The sequence below is a fragment of the Typopeltis vanoorti genome, chromosome 14 (genome assembly GCF_054136105.1).
Source record: "Typopeltis vanoorti isolate ZY-2024b chromosome 14, IOZ_Tvanoo_1.0, whole genome shotgun sequence".
Taxonomy (NCBI): domain Eukaryota; kingdom Metazoa; phylum Arthropoda; class Arachnida; order Uropygi; family Thelyphonidae; genus Typopeltis; species Typopeltis vanoorti.
In genome coordinates this window covers 34312455-34325514 of record NC_143562.1, presented here as the reverse complement: position 1 = coordinate 34325514, position 13060 = coordinate 34312455, and the positions used below count along the sequence as shown (strand labels likewise).

The 13060-nt window shown below is 38.2% G+C and overlaps 1 protein-coding gene across 1 annotated transcript in view; it reads right to left on the bottom strand.

Moving 5' to 3' along the window:
• Positions 1-13060, bottom strand: part of LOC150099358 (uncharacterized) — a 222978-nt gene that overhangs the window by 32715 nt on the left and 177203 nt on the right. Inside the window, exon 10 of the mRNA XM_090404325.1 lies at positions 10173-10285. Within this exon, the coding sequence (XP_090260451.1) occupies positions 10173-10285 (113 nt within the window). The remainder of the gene's footprint in view (positions 1-10172; positions 10286-13060) is intronic.

The window sequence follows — 13060 nt, the reverse complement described above, 5'->3', positions numbered from 1 at the left end:
CAATTCTCTCAAAATTGTTTGAAATTGTAGCCAGCATGTACATCATCAGGTGAAAGAGGTTTTGGTCAAATTAATCTAATAAAAGGAAAATTGAGGTCATCAATGAATCCCTCTACCGTGAAAGATTTATGGTCCCTCTCTGGAGGACTTTATTCAAGAAAAGACACACTGGAGGACATATGAAGTTCTCATGTAAATAAACAGTAAGTGTAAGTGGTGTAATTTTAAACCCATATTGAAAGGAACATATATTTCTGTATAATTAAGTGTAATGTGTGGTAAGAATTAAATAAGGTATTACTTTATTTTGTCATAACAGTTACTAATAAATTTAGTTTAATCCTTTATCCAAGTGTGAGCAAACAAAGTTTGTGCCTGAAAGTATCTTCAGGACTGGGTTAAGGTGGTACAACACCAGGAAAACTCGTTGCAAAGGTGGAGCAAGCTACCAACACTCCTATCTCAGTATCTCCTATAATGCAAAACACATCTCCTTGCGGATATGTCTAATGTTATGCATTAAACCCAGACTAGTTTCAACCTTTATTGAGGTCTCTTCAGTGGGAGCCAGGCAGAAGCATTAGCAGGTCATCTCTACCTATGGAGTTGCCAATTGGTGTGCCACCCTTTTTTAATAAATTACTCTGGATTTAGAGAAAGATGTTGAAAGTTTATTTTTCACTTGGTCAGAGTATAATAAATTTAGTTTAATCCTTTATCCAAGTGTGAGCAAGTTTTTGTGAGCACCTTTTACATTACAAAGTTTTTGTAATGTAAAAGGTGAGCAGAAGACAAGGCAGCATCCATGGAAGTTAAGTTTGTGTGCAGTTAAGAAAGAAGTGAGAGCTAGATTTTTCTCTCACTGGTGAAGTGAGGAATGCCTCTAGTGTGAATGAGTTTAAGAAAAAAAATGCAGCTGGTCTATGTGATTCATAAAATAAATGTATAAAATAATAAAATAATTACAAATCGCAATGATAAAAAAAAATTAACATTTTTATTTCATTTTATATCACTAAATTAAATGAGAAAATGTAATGTCTAACACAGTAAAATGGAATTTAAAAAAAGCTTCGACATCCACGCTCCATGTGCCTCTGTTGTACTTAATGGTTCCTACACATTCGATATTTTTTTAGTGATGTATTGATTCATAATAAATACTTGTTGTGTTGTGTATTCATATTTGTATGTCCATCAAAACCCAGATAAAGCCACACTATTATATGGCGTAACTAGTAGTATTAAATCTTTATGACCAATAACCTAGTGTTTAGTTATTTTAATTACATTAGTTTTGTGGTTGAAAATAACATATTTAATAATAGAGGGCGCTAGTGGGTCAAGCGCTACAGACGTGTTTTGAAGAGCTCCTGATTCAGATAAGTTTTACTAGGAATAATTAAGTATATATGCATAATTGTTTAAGTAAGAGTGGCTGTAAACGTTGTACGCTAACGATATTATTAGTGTGGTTTTTTTTTTCTTGCTTAAACTAAATACGAAATCGTTAATATTAGACCTAGTAACCTGCAGAGAAAAAAAAAAAAAAAAAATGGCGGCGGCATTGTCATTCCATGATTTTAATTTGGATTTCAGTCGTTTCGTTAAGTGTGAGGTCTGTTATATGTATTCCTTCGATTACATAAATGATTTGTGGATGTTTAGTGCGGATGGAAGAAGGGTGTGTGCGAAATGTGACTTGAACGAGGAATTGATGAATGCCAATATGAAGTTGATGACAGAAAGTGCTAGTATCGATTGTGTCGTGAGTGCACGTTTGAAAGAGAAGGATGGTGTGAAAGACAGGCGAAAAAATGTTAAAAAATCAGGAAAAAAGAAAAAGAGCGATTTGACAACCGTAGCGGATGTTAAAAGGGACGAAAGTGAGGCGGAAAGAAACGAAATTGAGAGAACGAATGAAAGTAGAAATGGCGTGATGCAGAAATCGCAAGTAAAAAAAATCGAAAGAATGAATGATAGCGAAAAAAGAATGACTGATGGCGAAAGTTGGACGCATGTTAGTCCGAAAGTACGGAAACAAAGAAAGATATGTGAGAGTGAAAGTGAGAATAATGATAGTGAAAGTTGGACGTATGTTGGACCGAAAGTACGGAAACAAAGAAGGATGATGAGAGGGAAAGTGAGAAGAGGGGGTCGAGAGTTAGAAAGATTTAATGATAGAGAGAATGTGTCGTGAGGTTCGGAAGGTGAATTGGATTGGATGAAGCAAGAAATGAAATGGATGCGGAATGAAATTAAGAGAATTCAGGTCAAAACTATTAAAATAAATCATGATGGCATAAAAGAGTTAACAAAAGATGAGCGAGTGGCGTTGTATGGCGACTCCATTATTAAAGGTGTGCTAAAGGATAAAATGCACAAGGTATGTTTTCCAGGCAGTAAAATTAGTAGAGTGATTGAGGCATTGAATATGAGGCGGGAACGAGCAAAAGAGTTAATTGTATTAATTGGTACAAATGATTTGAGAGAGAACAAAGAGCATGTCAAAATGAATGTCAGGAGACTGCTTGGAAAGATAAAGGAGAATAGTGTGACAGGAAGGGTAGTCAGTGTGTTGCCTAGGTATGATTGTGGTGAAATGAGGCGGAGAGCAAGGATTATGAATGATATTCTGGCTGAAATGTGTGAGGAGATGGGAGTACAGTTTGTTAATGTGTGGAATGAGTTTGAGGGACGAAGTGAGCTGTATGGGAGCGATGGACTGCATTTGAGTGGTTATGGTGTGAGTCGCTTGGAGAGACTGCTGCTGGAAAGTGGAGAAGTGAATAGAGAGAATGAATCAGATCGAGAGGGGAGTGATGTGGAAGAGCAGGAGAGTAAGACAGGAGAGATTGAAGAAGTGGAAATGAATGGGGAAGTGAGTGGTATGAGTATAGAAAATGAGAGAATGGGTGTGCAAGAGGAGCAGGGAAATGGGGAGGCTCAGGGTGGACAGGGATACACAGCGTGAGAAAGGTGGATGCTCCAAGAGGAGGTGAGAGCATGTGTAGGCAGGAAAGTAATGGGATGATCAGGGATCAAAAGGAAACAGATAATATTGCAAAGGGTTCTAAAATGAAGAAGCAGAAAGGGAAATGGCCCCAGTCCAGCATGGAGAGATCACATCGAGTGAGTGGTATCAGTGGAACTAGCTGTAGATCCAGAAATGAGTTGTTGTGTTTGTATACCAATGCTAGAAGTATAAGAAACAAGGCAGATGAAATGGTTGCACTAATTGCGTCTGTGCACCCAGAGATTGTCGGAATAAGTGAGACATGGTTAGATGAGGATGACATCCTGACAGGAATAGGGATGGAAAGGTATGATGTGTTTCGTGAGGATAGAAGGGGTAAAAAGGGAGGGGGAGTGCTATTGATGATAGAGAAAGAGTTATGTCCATACAAGGTAGAGATGCAAGAGGGAAATGGGGCCAGTGGTTTTGAGGCAGTATGGTGTGAGATAGAGGTGAATAGAATCAAATACTTGGTGGGATGTTGTTATAGACCTCGTAATGTGGATGGTGGTGATAGTGAAATGTATAGTCAAATAAGCCAAGCAAATAAGAAAAGGGTGATCATTACGGGTGATTTTAATTATGGCAATATAGACTAGAATGAAGAGATAGCAACTGGAAGTAAAGAAAATGAGTTTCTTGAGTTTTTGAGGGATAACTACCTCAGACAGTATGTAACAGAGGGCAGAAGAGGATTAAGGGTCTTGGATTTGGTCATCTCATCGGAGGATGAGGTATCAAATCATTCACCAATTGGTGAAAGTGACCATGAGGTGATTACTTGGGTGGTTGCCAGCAGTGCAAGGACCCCTGTAAAAAAGGGTATATGTGGAACTACAAGGGGGGTGATTATGAAGAGCTCAGGAGACAGCTTGCTGGTGTAGCATGGAATGAGGAGTTAGCTGGAAAAGAGATCAATGCAGCTTGGGGATTTTCAAAAAATATTTAGTAGATGCAATGTCTAAATGTATACCATGGGTGAGAAGGTTAAATAAGGTAGGTGTGAGATGGATGAATAAAGAGATTAAGCATGCAATACAGAGAAAAGGGGCATTGTGGAGGCAGCATAAGAGAAGTGGAAGTAACCAATTTCATGAGTTCTACAAAGACCAGGCAAGGAGGGTGACTTGGTTGGTGAGAGTAGCTAAAGAGAGGTATGAACAGCAATTAGCTAATGAAGCTAAAAAGAATCCTAGGGAGTTCTTTCGATATGTAGCCAGCAAAAGAAAGAATGATTATGGGAGGATGACATTGATTGGAGGAAATGGTATAAAGACAGCTGTTGCAGAATGTGTGGTGGAGATACTTAATGAGCAGTTCATAAAGATCTTTCAATCTTGTGAATGTGACTTGATGGAGAGATTAAGAGCAGTTGATGATGGGGAGGAGAGACTGACTGTAAGTGAGCAAGAGGTGTTTGGGGAGTTGAGTAAACTAGATGTAAATAAGGCTGTGGGACTTGATAATATATCACCGCGTATCCTGAAGGAATGTGCCAGAGAGTTGACACCTGCCTTGACATATTTTTTTAATACGAGTCTTGCACTCGGTCAAGTCCCAAGAGAGTTGAAGGAGGGCAAGATTGTGCCACTTCATAAAGGAGGTGATCGAACTCAAGCATCAAACTATAGGCCTATCTGTGTGTCAGGTGTTGTGGTTAAGTTACTATTATACTATTATTACTATTATTACGGGCAACTCCAGGGAGTCATTAGACTCATCGAGGGAGGCCCCAAATCATATTCATCACAACTATTCGACATTCATACAGTATCTACAATACCTCGCCTTAAACTCATTCACTGTCACAGCATCCACTACAGACTCAGGGAGCGCATTCCACTCATTCACTACTCTAAAAGTAAAGAACCCAGCTCTAACACCTTTACTAACCACACTTTTGCCCAGTTTCCATGGATGTCCCCTAGTCCTTCCACAACCAGCCCTGTTCTCAAAAATATCTTCTGAATTAATTTTAATAGAAACCCTTCAGTAATTTAAATGTCTCAATCATATCTCCCCTCCTCCGCCTATCAACCAATTTTTGCAACCCACAAATCCTCAACCTGTTCTCATACGGTTCATTCCACAGACCTGCTATCATCTTGGTCACTCGCCTCTGGATCCTCTCCACCTCCTCCCCATCAAGAAGAAACCTAGGTGACCAAATCTGAGCACAGTAGTCGAGATGGGGTCTTATCAAGGCTCGATACAGAGGAACAATAACCTGCATGTCTCTGCTTGTCAACGTATTCTTCAGCAACCAAGTGATTTGATGAGCTGATTTGGCCACTTTTGCAATGTGTCCCCTAAATTTCAATTCCTTATCCACCAACACTCCTAAATCTCATGCCTCATCAATTTCCTGGAGCACGGTTCCACCAATGCAGAAAAACTGCCGCCAATCTTTTCACCCCAAAATGCATAACCTTACATTTTGCCACATTAAATTGACATCCATTCTCCTTAGCCCAGACCTCCAATCTATCCAAATCATCCTGCAAAATTTTGACGTCATCTGCATTCACTATTGCCCTACCCAACTTCGCATCATCCGCAAACAAATGAACTGTTCCTCTCAGATCCTTTCCTATATCATTTATGAACAAATTAAACAGCAGTGGTCCAAGAACAGATCCTTGTGGCACACCACTAGTCACAGGCCGTCTTGTGGACTCTACTCCTGAGTAAACCACTCTCTGATATCTCTCCGTCAACCACCCTCCTATCCATCTCACCAACCCTATGTCCATTCCCATATGCTGCAATTTACTGATTAGAATTCCATGTGGTATCCTGTCAAAGGCCTTAGCAAGGTCCAGTAGAATCACTGTAAACCCATTACCCTTATCCAGTTCAGCCGTCACTGTGTTATAATACGTGAGCAAGTTACTGAGGCATGACCTACCCTTCACAAAACCATGCTGTCCCCGATACAGTATCCCATTTTCTTCTATCCAATCTTGTATTTTCCTCTTGACTATTTTCTCTAAGACCTTGATAATGATTCCTGTTATGCTGATTGGGCAGAAATTTTCAACAGCAGCCTTGGAACTATTTTCCCCTCTTTCCACCCCCTTGGGACTGACCCAGTCCTGAGGCTCAAATTAAACAAAATGGTCAAGGGCACTGACAATTCTTTGGCCGCTTCACGTACGACACGAGCTGGTATACCATCCAATCCCACAGATGCATTGACATTGAGGTTCTGTAATAGACTAGTTACCTCTACTTCATTCATCACAATTCCAGTATAAGCTGTTGGTTCTTCCATTCCTGCAAAGTCACCACCTGGATGATATACTCTTGCAAAGTGCTCGCTCAGAAATTCCACAATATCGACTGATTCGGTTACCTCCCTACCCTCAGAATTTTTTAAGATCATTCTACCATGAGCATTTTTCCTTTTACTTGCAACATATTGAAAAAACTGTTTGGGATTCTCTTTAGCCTGCGTGGCCAATTTCCTTTCGTAATCTGCTTTTGCTTTTCTTACCACTCTTGTTACCATCCTGGCCTGAGCTTTATACTGTTCCTGCGCCTGATGGTCACCCCTTCTCCTTAAATTCCCTCCACAATTGTTTCTTTTTTTGCAGCTCAAGCTTAATAGTGTTATTCATCCATTTAACCCCTACTTGATTTATTATTCGGACTCTTGGTATACAGTCAACCATTGCCTCCTGCAAACAGTTCTTAACCACCTCCCATGCACTATCAACATCCAGCCCTTGCAGTTTTACATGCCATGGCATTGAGCCAAGCACACACCTAAGCTTGTCATACTTACCAGCCCGGTAATTCCACATGTACCCTGTCTTAATTGTAAAATGACTCCTTTAGCCACCTCCCAAGTCATGACCTTATGGTCATTCTCACCAATTGGTTTCAACATGGTCATGTTCGTTACAGCCACATTCTCAGTTGCAATTACTAGGTCCAGCACTCTCTGCCCCCTGGTATTTTCCAATACATGTTGCCGTAGATAGTTGTCCCTTAATAACCGCATAAAATCCAATTCCTTCCTCCCATGTGCCCTCTCCTCTTTCCAGTCAATGTTACCATAATTGAAATCACCCATAATAATTACCCTCCTTCCACTCATTTCTTCTATTTGCTTATGCATACCATCCCCACCATCCACTCCACATCCACTCCATCTATAGCAGCACCCAATTGTATATTTTGTTCTGCTAGATTCTATCTCACACCAAACAGCCTCAAATGTGCTTTTTTTCCCCATCCTGCAGTTCAACTTCTATACTCCTTGGCTGAAGCTCATCAGCTATCATCAATAACACTCCTCCCCCCTTTTTATTCACCCTGTCACTCCTGAACACGCTATACCCGTCGCATTCAATCCCACTAGCTTTATCATCTTCTGTCAGCCATGTTTCACTAATACCGACAACCTGTGGCATGGAAGTGCCAACCATGGCCAAAAACTCTTCCTTCTTGTTCCTAATACTCCTGGCATTAGTGTACATGAATCGCAGAAGCCCATTTGTCCCATCCCTACTTTGATGCCTTATACTAACTATCCCATTCTGATTTGTTGTCCGTCGTACTCGCTCGGGCATAATATACTCATTCATACACTTAACTACCCCCCTTAAAGTCTGCATATCTACTCCCCCCCCTCTTAATAAATCTAGTTTCCCTGAGTCTGTACATCCACTTCCACATCATTCATCAACACTCTTTCAAGTCTCCGTACACCAACTCCATTCAAATGTAACCCATCCATCTTATATAAGTCCTTTCGCCCATCGAACTCATTCCACACATCCACAAATTCCACACCACTCTCCATGCATAACCCACGCATAAAGTCATTGGCAATTATGGCCCTCCTTCTAAACACTTTGCTGTCATACCGCGGTAAGATACTCACCATCCTAACTCTCTCACTCTTCTCTGTTGCTACCTCAAACAACTCCCTCACATCCTCTATCATTTCCATTTTGTCCTCTTTCAAATCATTCGTTCCTGCCACGATTATCATCTCTTTCACCCTCTGTTTTTGCAGTCAAATAGATTCACTGACGTCCTTTATGTTCGCACCTGGCTGGTACGACTTCGTTAAACTCTCAATTATTACCGTTGTTGGAGAAGCTTGTGAGAACTAGGATCCAGAGTTGGGTTGACAACAATGGTATAATCTTTGATGGACAGCATGGATTTGCTAAAGGTAGGTCGTGTTTTAGTAATCTACTTATTTATTACAATAAAGTGACTGCTTCCTTGGACAGAGGAGAAGGATACACAGTAATATACTTGGATTTCGCAAAAGCTTTTGATAGAGTACCTCATGATAAGTTGACAGTCAAACTAGAGCAGATGGGGTTGGATATTAGATTAGTGCATTGGATTGGAGACTGGCCATCTGATAGGTATCAACAAGTTGTGTATGGGGGTGCAATATCCAGGAAAAGGAAAGTCACTAGTGGAGTGCCTCAGGGATCTGTTTTAGGGCCATTACTATTTAACTTGTATATTAATGATATTGGCGAAGATTTGGATGGAGATATTCAGTTGTTTGCAGATGATGCAAAGTTGGGACGAACCATAAAGAGTAGTGAAGATGTTGTGGTCTTGCAAGAAGACTTGAATAAATTGAGTGATTGGGCAAGCAAATGGGGATGTGAGTTCAATGTTGCAAAATGTAAGGTTTTAAAATTTGGAAAACAAAGATGGGATGCAGAATTTATGCTTGGTGAGAATATATTGTTGGAAGTAGAGGAAATAAGAGATCTGCGGGTGATAGTGGATAAGGATCTAAAATTTAGAGGGCACATAGTCAAAATTGTGAAGACAACACAAAGACTTCTGGGAATGATGCGGAGGACACTGACGTGTAGAAGTAGGGAGATTCTTGTTCCATTGTATAAGGCTTTGATTAGGCCACACATGGACTACTGTGCCCAGATTTGGTCACATGGTTTTCAGAAGGATGAAGAGATGTTGGAAAGGGTCCAAAGGCGACTGACTAAGGTAGTTTCTGACCTCTGGAATGTCGAGTATGTGGAAAGATTGAAAAGATGTAATTTGCAGAGTCTAGTGGAGAGAAGGAAGAGGGGAGATATGATAGAGACCTACAAGTTGGTAAGGGGTTGTTATAGGATCAATGGTGGAGAAGTTCTACAGATAGTGGGAGATCAGGGGAGAACCAGAGGTCATTCCTGGAAACTGTATAAAGAGGGTGTGAGTAGGGGAGTGAGAGGCAGGTTTTTTTCGTGCAGAGTTGTGAGTAATTGGAATGCCTTGCCTGAGAGTGTGGTGTCTGCAAGGAGTTTGAATGTGTTTAAGTCGCGGTATGATGAGATGTGTGTGAGATAAAAGGACCTCCTAGATGAGTCTTTGACTCCATGAGGTCTTGTTTAATAATAATAATAATAATAATAATAATAATAATAATAATAAATATCCCTTAATGCTTTATAGCAAGTATGTAGCCATTTATAGCCTGTTTCCAGGTTATAAATGTTTTGAAAGTGATTAAGAGACAGAGACACAAAAACAAACAACGTTTGCACGTGTGAAGTATTTTCACAACTGAGCTACTTGTATATAGAGGCTGATGACTTCCATAATTATACACATCCAAAAGGGGATGTGTGTGCTTTGCATTAGTATCCCATAATGTGAAGTTATCAGCCTCTATATATGAGTAGCTCAGTCATGAAGATACTTCACCCACAAAACTTTGTTTGCTAACATTTGGATCTCCATAATCTCCATATGAGAATTAGAAAACTTACCTTGTAAAGAAAAGTTTACAAAAACCTATCTAGAGTCACTTACACTTTAGATAAAATCTTGACTCATTTTTTCAAACAAAGCACATTGTAGGTGCGCTGGAAAACATTTAAAAAACATGCACTTGAAGCAAAATCTGGACAAGATCCAGAGAGGGGTGATGCATGAAGGGAATAATCATATATAAGACCTAACAAATAACAGAATAATTTGAAAGAAAACTGTTGATAAAAAGCTATCAATGAAGTGTTAATTGTACTTGATCATTGTTGACTTCCTGTATCCATTATCCATTGAGGATATTTGCAGGAAATGGTGACAAACAAGGTGGCAATTTCCTAAATTTAAGGTGGAAAAACTCCATCTGATGATAATTATTTTACAAAGTACTTTAACTCACCCGAGCTGCAAGAATTATTTTGTCTTGATTAAGCTTTAAGATCTGCTTTTTATGTTGTAAACACTGTTCTTCTAACTTCTGTGTCATTTCTTTCTCAATGGTTGTAAATTCCGCTACAATAAAAAGGTAATAATACAATCATCATAAAACAACCATCAAAGCTCAAGGCAAGCAGAAACAGAAAGCCATGGGAATGAACACTTTGAAAGTATGCATTGAACTAAACAATATCCTGATCATTAGATAAATGTTATTTTATTATGATAATCCTGTCCATGAAAATAAATTACACTTGACAAGATAGTATATTCTTATTTTATCAAAGTGCATGCAAAAAACGGTTTGCAGATGAAATATCCTCATAACTAGGTTACTTGTATATAGAGGGAGTTGATTTTTTAAAGAAGCTACTCTAGTATCTCATAATGCATACTCTCTTCATGGATGTGCATAATATGCATTATGGGAAGGGTCAATATCCAGAATAGTTTTTACCATTACTGAAGTTCATTAGCAGTAGCTAGATCCATGGAGATAGTGAGAACTACATAATGGAAGAAGTTATAATACAGGGGGTTCTCAACCTGGTTGTGATCACATTCGACATTGGGAAGAGAGTGCCAGGTGCCAATATTTTTTTCTATGAAAATTTATACTTGCTTATCATATCAAATGATAACAATTAATAAAATAATTAACTATAAAAGTAGGATAAATATACATGTAACATTTATTTTACAACTAAATTAAATCATTGCACAATAAGCAAAAACATTTCTCTTTACTCTGGATAAAACATAGTCTTCTTCCCAATCGCTGAATTTATAGGTTCATTGTTTTTTATTTGGATTACTAATTTTGGGAGAAAATTTTTAATGTGCATGCAAAATAGATCTGCGGGAGCATTTGCACCTGTGGCACAGCGTTGAGAACAGCTGTTATAATATATCCACATATAAGTAGCAAAATGGTGTGCCACCATAATATTAAGATTCTGCAGAATAATTGCAGCAAGTTTTTTGGTGAGAAGGAAAATAAATTATAACTGACCAGAAACTGGCCATGAATTTCCTCAAAATATTTCAAATGCAAACAAAATTTGCATGTGAAATATCTTCAGGAAATGCATTAGCCTTTCCATAATGCATAGCCTTATGCCTGAGAAGAGATTATAATGCATGTAGGATAACTAAGATAGCTTTATGTGAAGTCATTTGCCACCACAGATGGCCTAGTCATGAAAATATTTCATGACTAGGCCATCTCTGGTGCCTAGTCATGAAATATTATATTATGCTTAGACAAGACAATTTTCATGCTTAGACAAGAAAAGAATATATTTTCAAGTATAATTTACTTTCCTTCCCACATTATCAACTATGAAATGCTGAAAACCTATTTAGCAGATTAATACTGTGCAATGGCATCTGGATTAGGTGATCTAAAATCCCACTCAACAAATCGTGGAATTCCAGGCACTTCAGGCCTCAACAAAAGTTTGTGTGCAAAATAGTTTCAGGACAATGCATGGAAATGCTCTTCCCATAATGCATGACATTATATATGCATGTAACCTAGTCAGAAGATATTTCAAATGCAAACTTTTGTGTGCTCTTGCTTAGGTAAAATAAGGATGAAAACAAGAATATAATTTCTTGCCAAGTAAAATTTACTTTTCTTTTCAGCAAAAAAATGTTACTACTTGTGAAAGGTATCACAAGTAGTAACATTTTTACTACTTGTGACCCTTGTTTACTACTTGTGACACATTTTTACCACTATTAACCCATGATATTAATATACTATTGAGGTTGAAAACCTCAATAGTATATTAATATCATGGGTGAATAGGTATCAGAGTTAGATTAAATTAGATGATCTAAGAATCCTGCTCTGGAAATAAAATATTGTAATTCCAGCCACTTCAGGATTCTGATAAGAAGTAGAAAACTAGGTTATGAAAAATTTCTATCACTTAAAGATATTTCAAAACATCTATGTCAAACTGGAATTGGAACTTCACAAAATTGACTATTATCTCTACTTGTCTAACAAGATATCACTGATGCTAAAGACTTATTCCATCACCTGAAAATTAAACTTTTAAGTATTAAATTTTCAGCTTATACACTGATGTTAACATAATTTAAATGGGATAAGTTTCTAATTTTCTACTTTAATCACAGATAACTTGATCCTGAGAAGAAATGCAATATATATGGTGGCACTCAAAGGTTTATAACAAGTGAGTGAAGGAACTAACTATGAAACACAATTTGTCTGATTAATGGACAAATATGAGCTCACTAGTAATGGCTATATGAAAAACAGAAAAGGACATGAAGAGAATAACTAAGTTGCACAGAATTAACCCGAAACCATTTTTTATGCTGGTTCTCTTACAGCAATATTAAGTACATCAACTGCAATCTTAGCTGCAGTTTTAGTTCAAACAATGGAAAGGCTATTGTTTGAACTGTTCTGTGTGGAATTCTAGTCTTTTTTTTTCCCACTTGGATATATTTATGATGATTCTATTGCCAAAGATAAGTATATCAAGTAGAAAAAAAAGACTAGAATTTTGTACAGGGTCGCGGCAGTTTTTGTTAGAGAACCAAGGAGAAGAGTAAAAGGTCACTTATTAAGAATAATCTCAACATAAGTGAAGTTAGATTCGATTAAAGTTGGTAACAGGTATTGATGGAAAAGAAGTGAACTGCAAGGCATGGCAGAAATGCCATATCAACGTAATTCATGCCAATGGACTAAGAAAGGCTAAACAGTTGAAATTTGTCTAAATCGTATTAGACAATTCATCAACGATCAAGCATAGGAAAGAGTGACTATAGTATTCAACACAAACATGAAGAAAAATCTTCTTGAATTTT